General features: G+C 39.9%; 2 protein-coding genes across 3 annotated transcripts; one reads left to right on the top strand and one right to left on the bottom strand.

Moving 5' to 3' along the window:
- Window positions 1-1,982: 1,982 nt before the first annotated feature.
- On the top strand, window positions 1,983-9,497 carry prrt4a (proline rich transmembrane protein 4a). The gene is made up of 3 exons (XM_088417646.1): window positions 1,983-2,085; window positions 2,162-2,680; window positions 6,577-9,497. Exons 2-3 carry the CDS (start codon window positions 2,224-2,226, stop codon window positions 8,631-8,633), a joined length of 2,514 nt encoding a protein of 837 aa, XP_088273772.1. The 5' UTR covers window positions 1,983-2,085; window positions 2,162-2,223; the 3' UTR covers window positions 8,634-9,497.
- A 1,269-nt stretch (window positions 9,498-10,766) lies between these two features.
- LOC148422293 (inosine-5'-monophosphate dehydrogenase 1b-like) lies at window positions 10,767-23,369 on the bottom strand. 2 transcript variants are annotated; one of them, XM_088417532.1, is made up of 16 exons: window positions 22,593-23,369; window positions 20,725-20,823; window positions 19,099-19,147; window positions 18,572-18,673; window positions 18,390-18,464; window positions 17,321-17,527; window positions 17,159-17,246; window positions 16,881-17,080; window positions 16,613-16,703; window positions 16,454-16,549; window positions 15,808-15,951; window positions 15,360-15,501; window positions 15,111-15,254; window positions 14,503-14,586; window positions 14,305-14,321; window positions 10,767-10,969 (listed from the first exon to the last, which is right to left on the bottom strand). In XM_088417532.1, exons 1-16 carry the CDS (start codon window positions 22,964-22,966, stop codon window positions 10,866-10,868), a joined length of 2,016 nt encoding a protein of 671 aa, XP_088273658.1. In that variant the 5' UTR covers window positions 22,967-23,369; the 3' UTR covers window positions 10,767-10,865. The 2 variants fall into 2 exon arrangements, with proteins under 2 accessions (XP_088273658.1, XP_088273659.1); XM_088417533.1 differs by lacking the exon at window positions 14,305-14,321.
- Between the last annotated feature and the right edge of the window lie 1,326 nt (window positions 23,370-24,695).

The raw sequence follows: 24,695 nt of genomic DNA, 5'->3' as shown, positions 1-24,695 counted from the left end.
TTCTTGAACCCCCACTTGAGAACCCATGATTTAAGGTATTGCCTGTGGTTCTGAGGTTAACTCCAAATACGGGACAAATTTGCTACAGCAGCATGTTTCAACTATGAGTACAACAGAAAAGGCATGGATTAGATAAGAATATAGTGTATAGCGTGTTGGTTCATCTGCACAAAAAAGGTTGTACTGTCCATGTGTTCAAAAGTGATTACAGTCTCCAAGAGTATTTTTCTCACTTCAGCGGGTTATTATAAGTAAAGAACTAGAGATTCTTTAGAAATTACTGCCTCCTCTTTTCCTTTTTATATGCAGCATTTATGTTGGCTTTCCATTCCATTCTATTCAAGTGTATTTATAGTCTTGCATACAAGATTACTGCAGCAACATCTCGAAATCCTCCCCCATGATTATGATCATTTTAATAGGCGAGCCGTAGGATCTTCACTTGGTTGTGCGCGTGCTCATGCCCCCACCCAACCCATCACCATGCATTATGCATATGCATTGCTTTTTAAAGAGAATTATCTTCTTTGCCAGAGCTGGGTGTTTGCCATTTTAGCACAAAGACCAAAGAAGCTGTCAATAGCATCCGATGCTGTGTATTGATCTGCTGTGGTTAAACAACAGTTGCTTCACATACTTGATCTAGACGGCTAATAAACTTTTAGGATTTCAAACAGGTTTTAAAACATTTTCAAGCCAATGTTTTATTTTGGGGTTCAATGTTGTATTAGAAGTCAGGGTTAGGCATTCAAGTTAAGGTTTTAAATAGGTGGTCTAATTCAGGGCTTGGAGCAAGGATTAGCCACTCAATTCAAGTTACGATAGGGTTTTAAAATAATGGTTTCAAGTAAGGGTCCGTCATTCAAGTTGGGGCTTCTAGTTAGGGTTTGACCCTTTCACTATCGTTCGGAACAATGTGCCCCTCAGCTTATTCGAAAAAAATCGCTGTGGGTATGGGAATCATAGCAATAAAATCAAATGGCATCCCAGCAGTTCATTACACACCTATCTACAGAGTCTAGAGACATTTAGCAACTTTTCCATAAACAATAAGACAGTGCTGGATTGACTGTCAACAAAGTAGGTTGCGTTGTAAAATTTCTCATGAATTAACAATCTAGTACTGCGGAAATATATTGATAATATGAGCTATATACGTGTGTGTTCTACTATAGATTACACTAATTACCATGTATTGTAGGCATTTGTTGATCTTTTTTTTTTACTTCTCTGGCCCATTTTTTTGATTTGTGGTCTATGAAATATGCAGTCTCAGTGGTATCTCTTGGTGGAAGTGGAAGTCGGGATTTTTTAACTCATAGGGTGAAAAAGACTTATAAATAAGTAATATATGCCAAAAGTTCTATTTCCTCAGTGAAAAAAAAAGTAGGTGGTGAAAGGGTTAAGCAAGGGTTAGTTATTCAAATCAGGGTTAAAAATGAGGGTTTCAAGTTTGTTTTAGGTTTTTAAACACAGGTTTGTGACTAAAGACAGACTCAGGGTTTCAAGTCATGGTTAGGTATTCAACCCTCGGCTGGGGTTTTAAGCAAGAATTAGGGTTTGAAATTAGCGTATTAGGATATGGTTCAGACAGCAGTTTAATGTCATGGTTAAACACTCTCATTAAGCTTCCAAATAATGTGTTTCAAATCTTTTATAATAATAAATATTTATAATTAATGTTTGAAACCAGTGTTGGGGCTTCAAAGTAAGGGTTCAAGCCACTATTGGACACTGTTAGAACTTAAAAATTGAAATTAGCCTAAGTTAGGTTTTGAACAAGACATAGGGTTAAAAAAAGAATATATATATTCATAAAAATCTGAATAGAACTGAACTGTATTTTGGCAGTGATTTTTGTCATGTACTGTACCTTCCACTATATTATACTACTTTTTGTGAGCACTGATGTAGGGCACTGCTAGTGTGTGTAGTGAGTGGGCCTTGTCTGCAAGAGGTGGAGTCTACAAGCGTGTGTGTGTGTGTGGTATGTGCGTCTGTGTGTGTACGAAAAAAGCGCTCTACGCAGTGAGAGTGCAGTCATGCAGCGATCCAGTGTTGGAACCAGATTGGGCTACAGATGAGGTAAGAATGCTTTAACAGGCACACTCTATCTTAGTTGTGCTCATGTTTTTAATGTCTACAATAATTGTGCTCCTAGGGAGACAAATCAACAAGACATCAATCCAAGATGTGATAATTGGGATTTCGTAGACCCTCACCATGCTCTTTCGGTGGACTCTTTACCCTCTGTCATGGGTTCTATCATTTCATGCCATGTTCCTAACAGGCGAACATTCCCCGGGATCCTCACATAAACCTTTTGATTTTGGTTTATGGGAAAATGTGCTTGGGCGTTCCTCAAGTCCATCTGTGAGTTGGGAGTACGGTCAGCAGGGAGTTGTTGGTGAGTACAGTGATGTCGAGGAGAATTCAGAGACAACGGCGACACATCAAAGGGACGAGGAATCAAAGAGTGAAGCTGCAGAAGTTACCCCATCACTTGCTGCTTCAACAGAATCATTTATGCGGCACATTTTCCCGACTGGGCAGCCTGCCCCAGGTCTTACATCTGACTATGGGAACAGCAATCCACCTGTAACCACTAGAAAACCAGGAAAGACGGTTGCAACGACAGCTGCGTTTCCGATCAGAGGAGCTAACACAGACACAGAACAAGGTAAACCAAGATTATAGACAATATAGACAAGGCCATGCTGCAAAGAATAATTGATGTCACCAACATTTTTTTCTTTTTTAGAATTGCCTATTTTTAACGTTGTAGTCAAGATTACACTAACTGAGATCAAGTCATAATCAAGGCTGGAGAGGAAGAGTTTTGGTTGTCGCAGTATTGCCAACTCCCCAGTAAGGACATTTTTTCCTGAACCAAAAGTCGTAAAAGTCGCAATATGGTGTCATTGCCAAATTTACATAATTGTACATTTGCATGTGATTGTAATGGACACCGGTGGAGTTCAGAAAAAGGGGGCGATAAAACCAAAAATTGTATTTAAATTGAGTAAAAAACGCCCTAAGTATGTTAAGAACCTTTTTTTATGTATAATGTTGCCTTTTAACTAAGACATGACTTCACAAAATGACTTCATGACAAACAATTAGAACACTAAAAAATTTATTTTGTTGCTAGTCACTTTTGAAAAAAAAAAAAAAAAATCATCATGATGTTTTGGAAAGTCGGCAGATATAGCAAGAAATTTACCAAGGGGGCATCCCCAAGTAATCAAGCTTGAAACAAGACCAAGATTATACATTAAAATGTTTATAAAACAACAACAACAAAATGACAAGTATCTTTTTTCATTACATTTGCAACAAATCTAATTCTGCTACTGTATGTTATTTTGAACTAGTTCAATTACATGAAGTAGTCTTGGCTTGGTTTCACCAGTCTTGATCAAAAATATCGAGTCCACTCCATCCAAGACTGATAATCAGTTAAGTGACCAAAAACATTGTTAATATCATTTTAAATTCATTTTGCAATGACTTAGATTATTTGATTCAGGAAAAAAATGCAGCTGATATGCAACTTCCAAATTCCACTAATGGACCAAGCTAAACTAAAGACAACTTTCTCTAAACTTTGGAATGCCTGTCCAACTGCTCAATAGTTCAGTACTTCTAGTGCTACTTGCCATTCTGTAACAAAGGGCTAAACACCTAAAGGTGCTTGAGCAATGAACATTTTCAAGGATATTAATTCCAATGCTTTTCTGTGATTCTTCCAGTCTCTCTGTTGCAACATGCCGATAACTCTGTGATACTCTGTGGCTCAGTGGTCACTTCCTGTTCTAATCTCTGTAATGGTGGTAAAGAGTTACTCATGTGTTGGGTGTGTGTTGGTCACATGGTGTCAAAATTTGAATAGCATGGAGAAGGGGATGGTGTATACTGATGTTACCTTCAGCAATATTTCCTTGATGTCCATTCCTACTTTCCTATTAGCCAGGACTTTGCCACCATCAAGAGGTTTTGCACAAAGCAGCATACTGATTGTTTGTCCTTTATGTATGGATTCAAACAGACAGAAGAATTTCAAACATCACTTCCTAGAGTGTTATAAAAAATGGATGGAATGGAAGGAAACCAAGTTGAGTCTCCTGTTGCATAAATTGATCCTGTGTTTTATAATGTATTGTATTTGTTAAAGCAATTAATTGACAATTATACTGGGCATACTGCCAGGGAAGCGCTTGTTGGTGTCGTTGACTGAACAATCTGTTAAAAATGATAGAGGACAAGAATGAGGACATATTCTGTTTATTCCCACTAATAAATCGGAGCATAATCATCCTGTTCTTATGAATGAGTGGCACATCACTCATTAGAATCTCTGAAATGATTCAATAACATACAAAAACCCCTCAGTGTATTTATAGGCACACAAAATGGGAGCGGAGGAGAAGTCGATAGTGGCTCACTTGCTCCCCACTCTGTGTGTGACCCACTTACAAGCCTGTTCTGTTTTATAATGGATTAACTTCACATACTCCGCTTCATTTCTGTACCACTCATCACATCAGTGACAGCATCCTCATAGCAAAGAAAATCCTGGAGGACCCGATCTAACAAACCCAAATCCTTCCCGCAGTCCCTCCTTTTAATACAGCGCCCAGGTGTGTAAAATATCTGACATGCTTCCATGATAATATCTCTAAAATATATTTTACAATTAATTATTCTATTTTCATAGTCTCACTGAAATTAGCCTGTATTCAACATTGTTTTATAGTATTATTTTATTATTATCACAGAGAATTATTTTCACATGTGGCAGTCCTGTCAAATGTAATAAGAGCTACTACCGTAATTTCCAAAACACCTGCGTATAGGACACACCCTTCATTTTGCAGTCAAATTTGGGTGTTTTCTATTTTACTGTCTATGGGACACATCAACAGTTTAACGAAGATGTAAAAAGTATAGCAAAACGGAATAAATCTCATCTTTGTAAATTATTCATATTTGCTTGTGTTCATATCCGTAAGTTACATATATATTTGTTGCGCTTTAAGTTAAGTGTGTTTCAGATTTCCCACATTGTGAGAAGTCATTGAACGCCTCACCAGTGTAACGATGAATGCATAGCAGTTTTTTCTTTCTCTCACGACGCGGCTTGAGTTCTTTTTGTCATAATACCCATCGCACACCATGAGTACAGAACCAAGTTTGTGATTGGGTGTGTATATGCCAAAAGACCACAATCAATCAATGAGTCAAATGGAATATCTTTCCATGACCGCAACCTGTGCACTCTTAATTGTATCAGCTGGAGACATCATAACTTTTACACCAATTTTCACTCATGGAGGCCGCACTTCAACACAGATCTGATGAATCGTACTTGTCAAAGAGGGTAGCAGATCCATGCATTTGTCATATGAGCGAGCCAAATATCAATAATATAAATATCAATGTCGATGATATTGATGTTGGTCAATTGCAATGTCGTGAGATCAACACATGGTTTCTATTTTGATTCCCACTCTGTGACCAATCCATGGCATCTCTTCCAAAATTCAAAAAACATGCATTTTCAAGACTGCAATCACATACGAGAATATTGAACCACAAGAATAGCACTTACTCGAACAAATCATGCAGTATAATGTTATGCAAACAAAAGAAGCACGAGAATGTGAGCAAGAGTTAAGAAGTGAAAAACAACATTAACAAAAGGCTGAAGAAAAACTAAAAATAAGTAAAACTATTGAAATAAATGATAAAGCACGGCAACAAGATATACATTAATTAAAAAGGAAGAGGTCTATACAAGAAAAAAAATCAACGTAAAAGTACAGCAAAACAATAAAAATACTCTACCCTATTAAACTCTGAAACGACAAACCAAAAGAATCAACAATAAGCAACCCACCTCCACTAAAAATGATTCTAAGTCAAGAAAAGCAAATAAGAGAACTGAATCTTAACAGGTTGAAAACAAACACACATGTACTAAACAATCAGTATGAAATGCACAACACTACACAAAGTGAGGCTACAAAAATAAGACTAGAAAAACCAGAATTACTTGCTTGGAAGAAAGAGAAATGAGTCCGACGCAGAACGGAGATGAATAACACAGAACCAACAACGGCAATGAACAAGTACTAAACAAGACTCCGGCAATTAGCTCATGACAATCCAGCGCTCATGAACTAATGCTGAAAAGGTGTGTGCTGGAGGTTCCGCCCATCCTCCAGACTAGGCGTTATTAGGAAAATCTACCTTTCAGTACAATAACAAAGGCTCGTGAAACTTTAGCCATTTATGAATTAGTGTTCCTGTCCGTTCTTTTGCCCGTGCGATCATGAGAAAAGGTGTTCCTGGCCCAAGCATTGCGAAAGCTTAGCAAGAAATGCATATATTATGTGAATCCGTCAGAGTCAGGGGCGAAATGAACAAGTACACAGCTATTCCAATTGATAAATGTATTGTCTTTCTTTGAAAGAACGTTCTTGCATACATTCAAAGAAAGACCATACTCTGCATTCTTCATATTGAAAAAAAGCCTTTGATTCTCAATAACTGTTTGTTCTTGACGTTTGACAGTTAGTTCCCAAGGCGCTGATGAGGACCACAAACTCCCAAAGCCTAGCAGTGATTCTCTCCAGACATCCGACACACCCTGTGGAACAACAATCCCAAGCTGGACTCCCACATACCTGGAAGAATTTCCATCCAGTGACTCCTTGGGCCCCTCTTTGGATCATAGTCCTTCCCTTTTTGTTCCTTTGTACTCAGACTGGAACACTGCCCTCGCCACATGGGGATTTGCTTGGGAAGCCCACATATACGGACTTGGGTCAGTCTTTACAGTGTTCAGCCTGATCTCAGTGGTCTGCCTGTTGGGCCTGCCGTTCCGCTGTCCATCAGGAAGCCCCTATTTCACTCTGCTGCACTTGTTCCTCCTCGGATTCACAGGGACTCAGGCTTTCTGCTTGCTCTATGACGCTTACAGACATCAAGATCGTCTGCCTCCTCTGAGCTCTCTGCTGCTCTCCCAGCTTCCCTTCCCATGTCTGATATCTGCTTTCTCCCTAGCCTTCTTCCTTCTTTCTCTGCGCTCCCGCAAGCGTCTTTCCCTTTCACTCGCTATCTCTCCCTCGCTGTCTGCGCTCCCCAAACCTTGCCTCCTGCTGTCTTTATCGTTGGTGCACTTTGGTGTTTCTCTAGGCTGCATTGGTATTCTCCAGCTATTTCACAGCCTCCCCACCAGCATCCTCCTGGTCCCTCAGGGTGTCTTTGTGTGCTTGACATTGTTTCTCTCAAGCTCCTATGTTATCTTTTACTGTCTGATACAAGTGGACACCAAACACATCTACAGGCTGGATGATAACGTGGAGTGCGGAGGTTCTCCTGAAATGACGTACCCCGAAAGTTGCCCCTTTGCAAGGGTGGAAGACTGGGGTCGGGCAGCAGGTGCCGGAGTCTGGGCTTCCGTGTGCTTGTTAGGATGCGGAGGTTTACAGCTCTACGGAATCTTACACGCTCTCGGTTTTGGCGGAGTCGAAAGCTACGGCTTCCTTCCCTGGCCCTGGTGGGGATATCAGATAGGATGCCGCCTGTCTGAAGCTGGAGTTTGCCTTGGTTTGTCTCTTATTGGCACTCATCCTCTCTTCTGTCACAAGAAGGACTTCAAGGCTAAAGCCAGGCCAGGGTCTTGGTCTCGACTGTCCTGCGGCTCGCCCTCATGTGGGATCACACTGTCGTCTCAGGGACATGGGAATTCACCTGTAATTTCCTGGTCAAAAGACAAATCACAAAAGACGGTAGTGTCTGGTGTCGTAACAAAGGAACAATCAGAGGTTCTTCCTCTTGGCTTGATGGTGGATCCTTCTGCTAATGCGCTTGACTGTATCTCTTTACCTAATCAATCCCAGACTGCTCTACTACAGACTCCCGAAAGCCCAGTGCACAAGCCTAAAAATGTGGACTTCCAGCTATGCTCGCTGAGCTTAGGGGATGAGTCAACAGTGGACCTTCGGCCTCCATCGCCAATAGACTTGTCTCGCAGCATCGACCAGGCTCTGTTTAGTGAATCGCTATTCACTCATAGTATATTTGGATTGCCAAGGCTCTTTACTAGTTCCTCCAGCCATTCTCTGGGCTCTCCTAAACAAGGCACATCAAACCAAGGGCCCGCCTCTGTGGGAAGTTCTCTTTATCGAACATCTTCATGCGGAGGCCTGGAACACGAAAACAATTTTAAACCTTCCCAGCCTCATGGTATACTGAAATGTCATAACAAAGCACCAATGTCATCAGAGCAGTCTGATTGGAAAGGAAGCTTCTCTGGTTCAACTCTGGGCCTGTGTAGCAAAGGCAAGGAAACAAGAAAGATACGCTCCAATTCTTGGGCAAACAGAGGGCAAAGCATTGCACAGAACAGCCTCCCGCGTGCAATCCCACACTTGTCCTACTATAGACGGTACCGAACCTTGAGTGTCGCCTCCAAGGACAGCCAGGGATCTGGACGACTGGCAGGGACCAAACACCTGAGTGAGAGCAAGCAGCTGGAATGGGATCTGGCTGTGCAGGCAGAGTTTGTCAACGTGTGCAAGCAAATTGACGCTCTGAGTATTTGCAGTGACACCATTGACCTTTAGAAAATTAGTGGTTGATGTATGCAATTTGGGGCACACGTAATGCATTGAGAGGATGTCAATTCATGCAAAAATCCGCTTGACCAATATCAAGAATAAATAATGTGGGGATTAAGGAAATACAGGTGAATCTCAATAAATACACATATAGAGAAATATTTGATTTTATTTGATTTATATTTTAATGACTTGCGCAATCCTAAAACTGACCATCCAAAGAAATTACAAGACAATCAGTTAGTTTTTGCATTTACTTAGATTTGGCACCTTGAAAAGCATTTCTCCACGCTTAATGACATTTTTAGGTGTCCCTTTTAAAATTAAAATACTAAAATAGATAAGTTCTACAATAATTTATTGAGATGCATCCGTGCAGTATTTTTGCAGTATATGGGCTTGAATCTAATTTCCACAAACTCAGAATTTTGTAACATAGTATACTATAAACTAAAGTGTGTTGTATATGTTTAATACAAGAAAAACTTGGGAGAAAATTTAATTGTTGCTAATCACTGCAGGAAAAGGGCAATGCCACATCTCTGATAGTCATCCTCTATGATGACAGTTTGCATTTTTTTTAGAATTTTATTTAAACGATTTAGTTCATAGTGGGGACATCCAATCAAAATTACTTTTTTAATGAACTACAAGCATGACAATTGTTTCCTTGTAGAGATAGCAATGCTCAGTTTTGACTGACACTATCAGAGAAATGTACTACTATGTAAATGGTATATGACTTAATTTTCTATGGGAAAACAGCAAAAATGTTATAAAACACTTTAAGTATATTGCGATGAATTACACTGTATTGTTTTTGAAATGATTGCCTCTCACATTCTAAATAAAAGGTGACTTGTCAGAGCATGAGCTTTTTTGTCAATCATTGTCATCGATTTATTCAAGAAGAAATGTGGATGTTGTAGCAAACACGCACACACACACACGCACACACAGACTCTTATACACACATTCGCCATAACAGCTCCTTTTCGCAAATACATTTCTGTATTAGATATTTGTACAAGATGTTCCTTTGTTCCTTTTACCATATCATAGGCAAATAATTTTTTAAGAGAACAGCAGAAGATCCTGAGTTAGCTTACCTACTGTACATACAGTATTTACCATAGGAAGAAATTACCATGAATTTGTACTAAACAAAGCAAGTGAGATGCTAATAAATGAATGTACAATGTTGACTTTTCTCAAATAGAAAATAAAAATAAACATTTCGTAAATAAATTTACATGTTTGAGATGCCTTCCGTTCATGACAATGTAATATGTTACATTTTCAAAGCATAAATTGTTTTTCTTCCTATGTCATTGAATTTCTATATATATGCTCAATGAAAACATATTTAAGGGTGCCTCTGTGGCGACTCTAATGCGCCGACGGATAATGGTTGGATGGAAATGTAATAGGTACACCCATACAAAAACCTCTCATTATTATGTGCATTATTACACCACTGCAAACTATAATAGTAAACAGATTGTTAAATGAACATGAACATATAGTAAGATTATTATATAAACTTTATTGATGTGATATATTATGATGATAAAGTTCTTGAGCTCAGCAGTGATGGGCACCTTTGATTTCATTTCCAAAAGGATAAATAGGCGATATTATGTCACTGGTAGATCACTGTAGTTAAAATCGAATAATATACTAAATATATTCATATAATCATTCATAGTTTGGCTAGACTCATACTGTCCTGTAACATACTTACCCTGTAACATACTTATGTTGACAGCAGCAAAAAACAACCACAAAAAAATCCAGTAAGGTTTGATTATTCCTTTCTCTCTTCATTTATATATATATATATATATATATATATATATATATATATATATATATATATATATATATATATATATATATATATATATATATATATATATATATATATATATATATATATATATATATATATATATATATATATAAAAAAATGTTCATGGGCTGCATTGAAAAAAATCAAACAGGCCCTCTGGGGCATATTCTGCCAACCTGTGGTATAGGTGTACCTTATTTTTTGACGGGTGAGGGTGTCAAAATTTCGTAAAGTGGGGCACATACCGATTTTTCTTTTTAATTGACAAGGAATAATCAGGTCACATAATTGATTAGTCAATGTTTTTTTTTCATCCATACAATTTCATAAAAGACGCAAAACAGTGCATGATAAGGAAATATGTAGGGGAGACTTTGGTAACCCTTTCAAGTGCGTGACGTTCGCCTGTTCAACAGGGCCGGGGCAGGGACATCCGGTCCTGGGCGAACGTTTCCCTTTCCTCCGGCCTCAGTAAAGCCGCTTCTCATAACTGCAAAGAATATAAGAGTCAAAATTGACATTTTCCTAATGCAGATGAACTATTAGTATGATTCTCAACCACAGTACCAGGTGTGCCACGGAAAATGATCACATACACTTAATGGACTAAATGCTCGACTACGTGTGCCAAATTTCCGGCAAATTTCATAGCTTCCGCTTTGTTTAATTACATGCTGCCAGGAGGCCATCTAAGAGAAAACTAACCTCATTCTTTAAAATTTAGTTGGTGAGGGTATTTGTAATAGGTACATTATATTCAGTAGCTCAGACACAGTGCTATTCAAAGTGGAAATGTTATCCAAAGCTGTGACTTCTTTTAAAAATTAAGGAAAAATTCCTCCAGTCAGCTCTGTGTTGTGCCGGCTCCATGTTCAGCTTCTTATTTGAATATGTTAACCAGTGAGCCAAATGTAAAGTTTATACATTCGGCAACACAATTTGATAATTGCAACACTGTTTCAACAGATGTGGTCTCCTTTTCTGTGTTACACCTTGCTTATTCTATTTGTGGATTTGTGGTTGTTTTTTGCACTCTAAAAAAATTGGAATGAGAAGTCAAAATAAGATTCAATTCTATGTTCACATTAAACTGCATGTACTGTGAAACAGCATATGGCTCATTAAGGTAATAGTCTACACATAACTGGGTTCCAAACGGGTGGTAAATGTCTCTAGTTTGCCCTGTATGCTATACTTTTTTTTTAAGGCCTTGTCTACATGTAACCAGCTAATTTAAATTTGCATTGACTTCCCCTCGTCGTCGTTTATTTTAAAAAAGTCACGTTTACAAGAAAATGCATAGTGCGGTTTCAAATTCGTGTACAAGCGTGTTAAGTCGCTAGGCGGCAGTAATTTCGCAAATTCTTTTCCATCAGAAAGAACTTCTGCCTGTGACATGTACAATCATAAAGAACTTTCACATCTGCCGTCACTGGTATCCGTGTCTTCGGCGGGAAAAAGAGTAGCGCGAGGACGCAAGTCCCCGGTGAAACTGGTCACACGCAACCACGAAACTGGAGACTTGGGCAAATTTCCACTTTGGTCGGAGGTTTTGAAACATTCGATTTTGATGAAAAAAAAACCCACATATAGCAAAACGGAGACATTTATTGCCCGTTTGCAAGAAACACGGCTACATGTAGACAAGGCCTAAAACCGAAGGTCTCAAAGACTCCGATAAAAGTGGAGACTTGCCAAATCATCCAAATCGCGTTTGTGTTAAGCAATATTAAACCGGAGATTTACTGACGCCTGTGACTTTAAGAGATTAAAATTATTTCTGATTGGAGAGAATTTGGCGACACTACTGCCACCTAGCGGTTTAGAATGCTTGTAACTAAATAAAGTCACACTGCAGATTCATTTAGCAGTGTTTTTTTTTTTTTTTTCAATAAACAAACCCATGTGGACGGATTTGTTTTTCATACACGAAGTGTGTGTGTGTGTGTGTGTGTGTGTGTGGGGGGGGGGGGGGGGGTAGACCAGGTTACGTGTAGACAAGGCCTTATTGACATATGGTTCTTTCATTTATGTTAACTTGCAGCCATTTCACCAGGATGTGAGTAACTACCTATGCCAACAACAGCTAGTGATAGACAGAACAATTCAATGATTTTCCACTAGATAACATAAATTCTAATTAACTTGTGTATACGCCTGCAGCCTTCATTAACACAATTCTTTGTGCTGTACTACAAATGATTTCAGTTGTCGCACCGTGAAAACAGATTTAAGATTACATCGTCACTTTTGCAGAATACTGTACAGTGAACCATTGCTGCCTGCACATTAGGTTATTGCCTATATATGCCAAAAGAGGGCAGCAACGGCATGAAAAAAAAAACACTCCACACTGTTCAGCAAAGGTGCTTAGCACTAAAAGGCCACTAGATAACGCCAGAGTATTAGTTTTATCGCTCGACTGTGGCATGAAAACGTATTTGAATCTTTAGGAATTTCTCATATTTCTGCATAAAATCAAATGCAATCTCATCTTTTCCTAAATCACACAGATGAAAAAAAAACATGATCTTTTAAATATACACGCAGATAAGAGCCAGAAGAGGAAGAATAAGAACTGAACCGCTGCCTACTCTCTCATTGGCAGCAATTACTTAAACCAGACGCTTCCTATTGATCAGTTTGTCAATCAATCAATCAATCTTGGACCATTCCTCCCTCCAACATTGCTGCAGTTTAGTCAGATTTTTGGGATGCCTGGCATAAATCATTGTGTTGAGGTCATGCCGTAGCATCTCAGCGGGGTTTGAGTCAGGACTTTTACTTGGCCACTATGTAACATGTATTTTGTATTCCTGAAACAATTCTGGAGGTGATTTGCTTCTGTGTTTTGGATCATTGTCCTGTTATAGCATTCATCCTCTTTTCAGGTTCAACTGTTTGACAGAGGGCTTCAGATTTTCCTGCAAAACATCCCGATAAACATTTGAAGTTCTGTTTCGATAAATAAAAGCAAGTTGCCAAGGCCCCGAGAAAGCAAAAATGTTCCAAACCACGCTGCTCCCTCTACAATGCATCATGGTGAGCTAGAAGTGTTGATATTGATGAGCTGACCCTAACCCTAACCCTAAGAAAAACGTTCCCCGGGTTTATACAAATCAACAATTCTTAAACGCTGGTTTTAGGAGGGCTCTTTTGAACGAGGCATGATGCACAGAAAGTAATGCTTTTCATCAAGAAATAATTCTGTGTTTATGGCGGGCGGCAAAGCTTTAAGCCACTCCTTAGTGATTGGGCACACTCTGACTTAAATTATATGAAGACAACGACAACATGACATTATTTGCTCGCAACGTCCCGTTGTGCAGAAGGTTCAGTTTCTATTCTCATCAAATCCATGCACTTCAAATGTGTGGGTGGTTTTAGATCAAGTAGACACAATCTGTGATTTTGGAAAAGATGAGATGACATGGTGATTTTATGCAGAAAAATGAGAAAATCTAAAAGCTCAGATATCTTTTAATGCCACAATATTTAAATGACCAGACTTTGCTTTTGCCACAGCATACTTGTAAATACATAAATATAAAGGAATGGAGATTTTTCTGCAAATACCGATTGCTCTGACCCCCCTCCCCCCCCCCCCCCACACACACACACACGCCCCCCCCCCCCCCCCACACACACACACACACTTCAATCCAGAATATGCAGGTTTTCATCGTGTACACTACACGTTTGCTGATTACTCTCAGACAAAACCCTGTCCTTGGCTCAATAAAGGTGAGGAAGCACTGTTCGTAGACAAGTGACGTAATGGATTGTGCAAGAAGATGGAGGAAAAAGCAGCATGGTTGTACTTACATGGTACAAAAGAATAGCTAATGTGACAGCATGAGTAAGAAGAGGGAGAGAGAAGACAATGTGATGTTTTATGACCATTTCATACAACTATAGGACTGAATGAAAACAGGAGAGGAGTGGTAGAGGCCTGCTACCAAGCTAAAGACAAATAGCAACTCCAACTGGAAGACAAATGACCACATTTTAGAAAATACTTACGAGTGAAGGCCGTGGACTCCACCTTCCATCTGAGCAGACATTGTTCTCTTCTCAAACTTCAGCTCTCCGGAATACATCATCGACCTGAGATGAAAATACTGTTGACGCAGTATCTAACTTTCTCCACTAGATAATGCTGTTTCTTTTTATTTGAGCTCACTGGTGTTTAATTGATGACGCCACTTGAAAACTTGACTTTGAGTGCAAATACTTGAACCTCGGGAGTGCCCACTCTGCCATTAAACAACCAAATAAATGTCGTCTTATCTGCCTTTTGGCTCATGAGAGAAATTTTAAATTTAAACCCCACTATCACATAACAGTGGGGCAAATTTATCTACCAAGAATTTCATTGTGTGGTAAGCCTATACATATTACAATTGAATCTTGAATTCACGCAGTAAGTGCCCTCACACCACATTTCAAAGCCAGTGGAGTGATTTTGACATGTACTGTATTTTACCTGGCAACAAATGAGGAGAGGAGCAGTTTCATTTCATTGGACTTTCGCTGGCAACATAATTGTTACGTACCCACTAGTCTGAGACACAAATTTCAAAATAGCATGTAATGTTTGTTTCTTAATTCAGCAGTATTATTTTCCTTACCGTAAAATTGACAAACTCTTTGCTCCGATGTCCTGACAGCCATGTTGAATTCCAGCAATGAGGTATGGCACAAACTTTTGGATGGACCCTTTATCTTGGACTGACCCTGATACACCCTGAGCCACCTTCACCTTGTCTCCCTCGCTGTTAACATTCATGGAAAAAAAGATATATGTCTGTAGATTAATGGCATTCTGTGACAATGTGTACAGGAAAGCATTGGTCACCCACTGGTCCATGAAAGCCCACCTGAAGTAACGTTTCTGACTGTTGTTTTTCTCCATAGCATCCAAGGAACCCATTCCTCTGTACTTTTTCAAACGCACCCCATCTGAAAAGAAATATTCTCCCGGAGCCTCGGTGGTTGCAGCAAGCAAAGAGCCCATCATCACTGAGTGTGAAAAAGAGCATTGATAAAAATTGTAGAGCCACCCTCAGTATGATGACATTTAAACACCACTGCAAATTACAAGCAGAAATACCAGCATACTGCCAAATTCAATCCTCTTTAAATATTTAATCAAAACATTGTCACCTCAGTAAAAACACTTTCTTGTTCTGGTAAATGAGAGTGTAATGAAATGGCTTGCAATTGTACGGAGCACCCAATCCAGCAGCAAAACCAGTTGGGATAAGTTCTAGCATGTGCTAATGAGAACAAGTAAAAATGGAGAATTGAAAGAAAAATCATCATTACCTGTCGATGCTCCCAGAGCCAACGCTTTTACCACATGTCCGACGGTCTGAATGCCTCCGTCAGCTATTACGGGCACTCCAAAGCGGCGGGCGTACTCTGCAACCTTGTACACAGATGTGCCTTGGGGCCGTCCACACGCCATCACTGTCAGGGCAAAAACAAATTGGCAAAAATGTCTGTTCGAGACACCTTTCTTTGTTGATGGTCCTTTAACACAACAAATTGTCTGTCATGTAAAATGACTAATATTAAAATCCCAGCGAAATTAATCTATTTGAATTAAAACAAGTTCTGAACAAGATGAAGTCTCTTCCCATTGTTTAAAATGTAAAAGTTTAACCAACATTTATTTTCAATGTTATGCCATGTGCTGACTCAAATGAACCCAACACTAGTGAATATGATGCTATTTGCATTATTGAATTAAAAACTTCAGATAACATATGAATGGCATTGGTGATAATTCATGTTTGAAATGTAAGTTTCACTGGTGAAAGCTTAGGTGACTTATAATTATTTACCAGTTTATTTATCTATTTATAGCCAGCGATTTGCATCAAATAAAGGCAAAGGTAAAAGGCAGAATGGTTTGCTGAAATTTGTACGTTTTCCATATTAAAAAAAAAAAAGTTTGTTTGCATCATACCTTCCTGGGTGATGCAGATGGAGCCACAGCCCATGCCCACCCTGAGGGCATCCACGCCAGCATCAATGAGGTTTTTAGCCTGAGCAGCTGTTACCACTAGAGAGACAACCATGTGAAAAAAATGGAAATGATTGGAGATCTCACAGTAAACAAGCTCACCGTTTCCTCCAACCACCTGGACTTCAGAATACTTCTGTTTGATGTAGTTGATCATGTTGATTTGGTAAACAGAGTTACCCTGCGAGGAGTCCTGGTAAGAAGAAGATGGTTAACGGAAAGGTGCTCCGGCTTTTTATGGTTGAAACAGTTTTAAACTAGTTCTCGAAGCCCCTGAGAAAATGTATAGTGTTTACGTAGAATTTTCTTCTCCACTGCACATTGTTTTATTTATCAACTCAAACGTTATCATATTGCTATTGAAACCAACCAGGACCACCACATCCACCCCCGCCTGCATGAGGAGGTCCAGTCTGTACTTGTCATCGTCCCTGGTACCGATCGCTGCCCCGCAGAGCAGCTGCTTGCGGGAGTCCTTGGAGGCCAGAGGGTAATCCCTGTTTTTCTTCAAGTCGGTCCTGGCAATGATGGCCACCAGCTCATCACTGTCGTTGACAATCGGAAGTTTACCTATAAAAGTGGGAGAAAATGTGTACGTTTGTGTCCAAATGTTGAATTATTTTTTTGTCTTCCACGGCTCATGTTTACCTTTTTTGCTACGCTGTAGAATGTCATTAGCCTCTTTTAGTGTGACACCAGCGGGTGCGACAACTAGATCCTCCCTTTTTGTCATCGCCTATGAAAAAAGGTTATTGTATCTGTGTGACAGGTATTAAGCATATGTGCGATTTTGATAAAATGAATGCACACCTCCTCTAAGGGTCTGTCATGGTCCTTTTCAGACAGGAAGTCAATGTCCCTGGAGGTCACGATGCCAACCAACTTGCTTCCCATCTTGCCAGTTTCTGTAACAGGGATCCCAGAGAACCCATGGCGGATCTTGGCCTCGAACACGTCGCCTACCGTGTGTCGTGGGCTCATTACCACGGGATCCGTGATGAAGCCCTGTTCAAATTTCTGGCAAGAACAAAATATGCCAGAGTAAAGCATCACCTGTTTTTAGTGTGGTTTCATAGTCAATTTAGAAACAGGCCAAGTTAACAGCATGGGCGACTGGAAATGGCCAAAAGAATCTTCAAGAAAAAGTGAACATCCATCCATTCATTTTTGATAGTTGCTTATCCTCACTGGGGCCCTTGGCTTGCTCATGCTTATCCCAGTTGTCTGTGGGCAGTAGGCGGGGGACACCCTGAACTGGTTACCAGCCAATTGCAGGGTACACATAACTATTTACACATCACTCAAAAAATCATATCAATGTTAAAAGAAACCTAACAAAGTGGAAACTGATCAAGAATACAAAAATACTACATTTGATACAGACTAAACTATAAGTAAACAAATTGAAAAGGGACGCGGTTTTCTTTGCATTCGTTTTGCAAGTCAATTCCAAAGAGGATCCAGGTTCTCATTTGGGGCCTCAGCAAATATCAAGCGGTAAATCTCAACCACTTTGTCTTTATAGTTCACAAGTAAACCCTACAAGGACTTCAATAAAACACGTCACTTCAACTCCATATATGTTTGCTTGCAGTTCTTTCAGTCTTATAAATGAACCTGATTTCACACCTATATTCCAATTTTTCAGGTTCAAATCAGTTCATGCGTCCATTCCTTCCTGTTTTTTTTCCCAATAACAAGTCCAAGGGCACTGATTTACATTTCAACCGACCACGTGAGATTGGAGAAAATGTGATGTTCACACCAAACCAAACAAGCCACACTAAAGCAGAAAACTCACTTTCCTTTAAGCCAATTCAAAGGATTATGGACAACCAATGTGCTCTTTGTAAATATATGAAATGGCATCATAGCTTACCTTGACTTTGCGCACCTCGTTGGCCTGAAACTCAGCTGTACAATTATGATGAATGATTCCAATCCCACCCATTAACTAAAACCAGCCAAAGAGAGAAAGCAGACTTTTTTATCGTACGAGGAAATCAGACAGTTAAACTGGATGAACAAACACAGGCCACAAAAGCACCAGGCTGCACTCACTGCCATAGCGATAGCCATGGATGACTCTGTGACTGTATCCATGGGAGATGAAATGAGAGGCGTCTTCAGTGTGATCTTCCGTGTTAATGCGGACGTGAGGTCCTAGAAAACCGCAAGCAATTGGCACAAGACAAATGGGTTAATCACATCAGAGTGATTGTATTGTCACAGTGGTATATGCGTTGATGCTGGGAGTTTACATTTACAAACACTACACCTTGCGCATGCACATCGCAGAGTTGCATCCGCAGCGCATTTGTTAATCAAATGCTAGTTTTGTTTCATTGCATGCAATGAGCCCAAAAGCCAACCTCAGACCATTACAGACCAAATTCACTCGAGAGTGGGTTATACAAGTGTGTGATTGCAGCAAGCACCTGCTATCAGACAACAACACATGGCCCATGCATGAAATAAATTTAACGTCCAAGCACAGTTTGCTAAGGTGAAAACAAGGCAACGCTACTAAGCACCCAGCACTGCTGATGCGGATTGTGTGAAACGTAGTCCTCGTTGTTGATACTCACCACCTCATCAGAAGTAAAATCTATAAAACCAGGCAGGATCAAGAAGTCGCTGGGAAGGGAAACAAAATTTATTATAGCATCGAATTTGATTGACTATTGTATGGAAATAAAATAATCTATAGGGTGTTTTTACAAAGTGACATAATAAAGGAACACTAAAAATGTAACAGTTAAATGTCGAATCTGGCTCTTAAATTATATTTAAATTGCATTTAATACTTTTAAAAATTTATAACTGTATTTGAGCTAGTGCTAGGTTCTTAGTGATACGCTGTCAGAAGGTCAAGCTCTCAAGCTGTTATGTGAAATATTCTTTCCGAGTCTAGTTTTCCAAGTCTACTTACCGAAACTACTTTCCGAGTGAATTTCCTGAGTCTAGTGGTCTAAGTCTGATTTGAGTCTGGTTTCCAATACTTGTTGTGGTTATGTTGGATTTTTGCATATCAGGAATCTTTACTATTACACTTCTGTGTCCTGACTGCTTCTGGGACCGGGTTCTGCTCCTCACATACAAAAGACATACAAAAGTACAGGCAAAAAAAAAAAAAAAAATTCATCCAATGTCTTTTCTTTATTATTTTGACTTTTTTACATTGTAGATTTTCACTGAAATGATCAAAACTATGACTGAGTATGTGTGTAGTTATGTACTTTACAAAAAAGGTGAAAAACTGAAAACATGTTTGGATTTTAATTTCTTCAAACTGGACACCCTTTGCTCTAAATACTGCTTGCACACTCTTGGCATTCTCCTCATCAGGTAGTCGCTTGAAATGGTTTTCACTTCACTGATGTGCCTTATCAGGGTTGATTAGTGAATTTTCTTGCTGGGGCCATCAGGTGTTTTATGAAGAAGTCAGGTTATTACACATCCGACAGTCCTTTTGCATAACTGTTAAAATTCACATTAGTGTCAATTGTTAGCATTTATATAATGGCAAGAATAATAGCAGCTATGGAAAAGATTGGCAATGATTACTTAAAAAGAAAAAACGGAATATATGCATTCAAACTTTTGGCCTGTACTGTATATACTGTAAATTAAGAAGCAAAACGACTCCTGGGAACTGATTACATTGTGAAAATTTGGTCTCTCTCAAAGCTAAGAAGAATAAGCTTCAGTCCGCATACACAGTCAATGTCACCATATATAAATCAATCTTTCAATCCAAATAAAAATATACTGTTTTAAATTTATCTGTGTGACACAGATCAACTCTCCAAACAGTACAGCACCAGTAAAGGAAACAAGTGACACCACTCACAAACACAAACAGACACACACACACACATACACGCACACACACACCTACACACACACACACACACACACACACACACACACACACACACACACCTACACACACACACACACACACACACACACACACACACACACAGTCACACACACAAATGCTTTTAACATGCACTCGGCTCTCCGTTATCCTTGAAAGTAGTGCTACTCGAAATAATCCTGCATATAAAACCCATGCAGAGATATTATCGCTGACAAGATTACATAGTTAATGGAAGACAGTGAATAACTCGGTGCACTCCTGTTGCACTTTCTGCTTGATCTGGGAAACTCTATTTTGTGCACACGGCTGCATCGTAGCGATATCTTACTTGTAAGTCAGCCCGTCGCCAATGGCAAAGAGTTGCTGTGCTGTAAGCCCATCCTCAGGGACGTAGCCGGTGCCTCCGCTGATCAAATAGTCAGCCATGCTGAAGTAGAAAACACACATGCTCAGAATATGTGGATGTTTTATAATGTTTGTAAAGAAAACACACTAGGTTATACAACAGACATTAATTTGTAAAACAAAAATTATAGTAAACATGACATTTTGTAGCAAATCAAAACAAAAATGAAGGCGTAAATAACCGTTTTTTGTCTTTATTCATTTGCTCCCAATTGGGCAGGATGGCAGCAGACTATCAATCAACCCAACAGGCAGCCACTGCAACTCTGTCACTTTGATGCACAGTGCTTTCCCCACCTTGTCTAATGTCTGTGTTATTTTAGTTATGATTATATTCTTCAGGAAAATAGAGTATCATCAAGTGACTTGTGCGAGACGCTCAAATTGGGAGAAATGCTTTGCTTGTCTCTCTTGAGTTCTTTGTCTTGCACACATGCTTGTGCCAGATCCTCCTTCAAATCATCACAAGAAATGCTAACAAAAGAAATATGTCAGTGTCAATGGAAACTTCTTCTACACACTTAAGACAGCAAGCTCAGTGGGGTAAGAGGATTTAGGTGTGCGCTACAGACGTTAATTTGCAGAGCAAACAAACCAAGGGGAAAGTTCATTGTAATGTCAGGGTTTGCGCCAACGAAAGGTTAGGCTCCAAAAATGGATCTCAGCACAAGTATGACAGAGTCGCTGATCGACAGAGTAACAATAGCATTAAGCCTTTCATTAATGTTATGGTATGACTATGTAGTCGTTTTCTATGTCGCTTGATCGCATTAGGATCAACTTTGGGCAAGAGGCGAGCAGACCCGCCGTTGGTCGCCTGTCGATCATAAGACAGAAAAGCAAAGCTAACATGCCTGTTCCTGGAACTTGGGAGGAAGCAGGGGTTTCTGCAGAAAACCAAAAATAGCATGATAACTTGGACTATTGGGACCTGAAACATCTCAACCATCTGAGGTGGGCGTGCTTAAAACTAGGGTATTACCATCAATTTATTTCCTATGGCTCCTGTCCTCATTAAGATTCATCAGTGAGCTAAACTCTCAGCTGCTTGTGAATGAGTGACGTAGCAATGTCGTCAAGATCACACCGGCCGAGACAAAGACATTTTGAGACTAGAGAGTATTGACACTAAGACAAAAGCAGGTCTTTTGGAGATTGAGACAGAGAAAAATAAAAGTAGGCTTCTGAGGTCAAGACAGAAACAAGACAAAGACTGCATATGTTAAATGGAAACCTCAAACAAATATAACAAAATGTCTCACGTCTCTTTTTTAATTATGTTTGCAACCTAAACAAATCCTGCTATGTTCTGAACTAATTTGCGGTTTGACTTCTACAAATGATCCAATTACTTAGTGATCACAAGAGAAGAACAATGAAGCAAAAATGTCTTTGATTGCGAAAAGAGACAGGGACCCCTAAAATGTGGTCTTGGACTGGTCTTGAGACCAAAACCAATTTTGAGAACTACAGCACTAAAGCGACAAAGGGGGAACAACCTGTATTGTTTGCCTTTCAATCCCAGTTTGCATTGTCATGTATTTAGACTATTAGGTATCCTATCATACCTGTGTTTCGGAATGTGGGAAGAAACTGGAAACATTTGTGATAAGATCCCCATCAAAAGCCTGGATTCAAAACCAAAAACATGTCCTAGCATTCATTCATTTGAATGAGTTTGTGTCTCAGGGAGGAATTCTAGGTCTAATCCTACGTAGATAAAAACTCGCATTATATTGCAGTGCAAAGTGATGTACAGGTCAGTCGGTGCAGGCTGACAGTCAGACTAACCTTTCTGGTTCATACCCGGCTTGGATACGTGTGGCACTGTATCGCTGTGCAGCCGTCTCATGCCCGTGGCTGTGTACCGTGGAGTGGCTGTAGCTGCCGTAAAGTTGAGGCTGTTCGCCATCTCTGTTGGGCATGCGAGGCCGTGCAGGTTCCATGTCCCCCACAATCCTCCTGTAGTCAATCTGGTAATTGTCCCTCTCTCCCTCCGCGAAGCGTTCATAATTGTGACCCTCCATCTCAAGGAAATCCGGGGCTAAGACGCCCCTAGAATCGTCAACTGCTGGACAGTTGCTATCTTGCAATTCAAAGAACGCGTTCACAGTCGGCGCTTCGAGCGCATATTCACGCAAACGCCTTTCAGACACACCTGACATGGCCTAAGATGTCCTGTCATCTGTTTTGCCGCCATCGCAGCAGGACCTCAATGAAAAGGTGATGATCTCTATGTTGGAGTCAAATAAAGTCCTTTAAAAGCAAACACAGCAGCCCAGTAGTACTCCAGCCTCTCAGTGTTCATCCTTCGAGATTCTAAGGAAGACTCTTAAGTTGTTTGTGACCAAAGTAGACATGTTTACTCCCTACAAGGTCCCTGCGGCAGGAGCAGCAGCTGGGGATGGGTGTCAACTCTTAGGTGGCAGGAGATCTGTCCTCCCTTGAGGTCCTCCCCACCCCACCGCAGAAATCAGTGTTGATTGGTTGTTCTCAAGGTTATTCCTACACACAAGCTTGTCGCCACTGTTCTCCAGGAGCCGGTGGAGCTTAAGTCTGTTTCTGACAGTAGCGGACGTCACTCTACCTCAAAGAGGATTGGGAGCGTTAATACAGGATGGGATGGAGTGAGGTGGGTGTGTTGGGTTAAGTGATGCGGTTGGACTGAGAGAGAGAGAGTGCAAGAGAGAGCGTTCAAGAAGATACTTGAACCCTCCTAGGGATTAGCATGGTGTGAATGTGCGTGTTTATGCCAAGCTCAAGGAGGTGGATCTGTGAATGAGACCTGGTCAAATCAGATTGAGACTGTTGGTGTGCGAGCATTGATTCTGGTTGAGGTAGAAAACATCTCATTTGAGAAACCAGCTTATTGTTGTAAGGAGACCAGTGGCGTCACTTTGTTTTATGAAACCTATGATATAACTGATAGCATTTCATCAGACACTACCTTACCTAAAATGCCTCTTTTGTTGTCGTAACAACACTGTTCAAGAGGGTCAACAATAAAACTGAATAATACAACAAGAGTATACATTTGTGTTGCCCCGGGTGCCCTCGACACCATCATCTGCAGGTGACTGACTGACTGCTTGTGACAGTTACCCAGGGATTGAACCAGAAAAGCCTCTTACTCCAGTCTCTCTCTCTCTCTCTCTCTCTCTCTCTCTCTCTCTCTCTCTCTCTCTCTCTCTCTCTCTCTCTCTCTCTCTCTCGCTCTCTCCTGAATGATAATAACATCAATTACAATCATAGGCTGGCATGTTTGTAACTTATTAGTATGCCATTACTCCTGGATGCCTATTGAAATAATATAGACTTCAACATTAAAACCCAGCAAACTGATTGATGTACAGTTCAAGAGTTTACAAAAAAAAAGATAAATTATGCAGATTTGTGCCAGAAAAAATGTTGACACATAAAAATTACCATTCTTTTTGGCATTAAGTAGTTTGAGCCAAGAAGCAGAACCTTTTATATGTATATATATGATTTTTTTTTGTTTTTGTTTTTTTTTCCACACAGGCACTTCTGGCAAGCAATGGGGTCCTTCAGGGTGGAAAACAAAAAAAAACCCATCAATATAACCTTATTGCACAGTTCCTCAGTTTTACTCAACAGGTCTGTTTTCAAATCTACTTAAATATCTCCAGGTATCCATAACAAGGTAAGAGATGATGATGATAAATTGATAATGGAAAGAGATGTACACATGTAAAACATAAACTATATTGTCAGCCTCCCGTTCAAATAATTTGTTACATCACTCTGATAAATGCTTCTCTTTTTTACAGCAGCGATAATGGATCAAAAAAAAAAAAACTCATGCCTGAAACACTAGTGGATCCAATTGTGGCGATCAAATCCCTCAGAGCCAATCGACTCCCCCAAAGAAGG

The sequence above is a fragment of the Hippichthys cyanospilos genome, chromosome 6 (genome assembly GCF_059441005.1).
Source record: "Hippichthys cyanospilos isolate Australia breed blue-spotted pipefish chromosome 6, RoL_Hcya_1.0, whole genome shotgun sequence".
In the NCBI taxonomy this organism is placed as follows: Eukaryota; Metazoa; Chordata; class Actinopteri; order Syngnathiformes; family Syngnathidae; genus Hippichthys; species Hippichthys cyanospilos.
This window is presented reverse-complemented; position numbering and strand designations above follow the sequence as displayed.

What these genes read in the sequence shown, in the direction of transcription:
- prrt4a (XM_088417646.1), top strand. Translation starts at nt 2,224, where the DNA reads ATGCTCTTTCGGTGGACTCTTTACCCTCTGTCATGGGTTCTATCATTT. An exon ending in TAACACAGACACAGAACAAG is followed by an intron (nt 2,681 to 6,576) that starts GTAAACCAAGAT and finishes GACGTTTGACAG; the next exon opens with TTAGTTCCCAAGGCGCTGAT.
- LOC148422293 (XM_088417532.1), bottom strand. Translation starts at nt 22,966, where the DNA reads ATGTCAGGTGTGTCTGAAAGGCGTTTGCGTGAATATGCGCTCGAAGCG. An exon ending in GCCGGGTATGAACCAGAAAG is followed by an intron (nt 20,824 to 22,592) that starts GTTAGTCTGACT and finishes TTTCTACTTCAG; the next exon opens with CATGGCTGACTATTTGATCA. An exon ending in CATCTGCATCACCCAGGAAG is followed by an intron (nt 15,952 to 16,453) that starts GTATGATGCAAA and finishes TTGCCCTGACAG; the next exon opens with TGATGGCGTGTGGACGGCCC.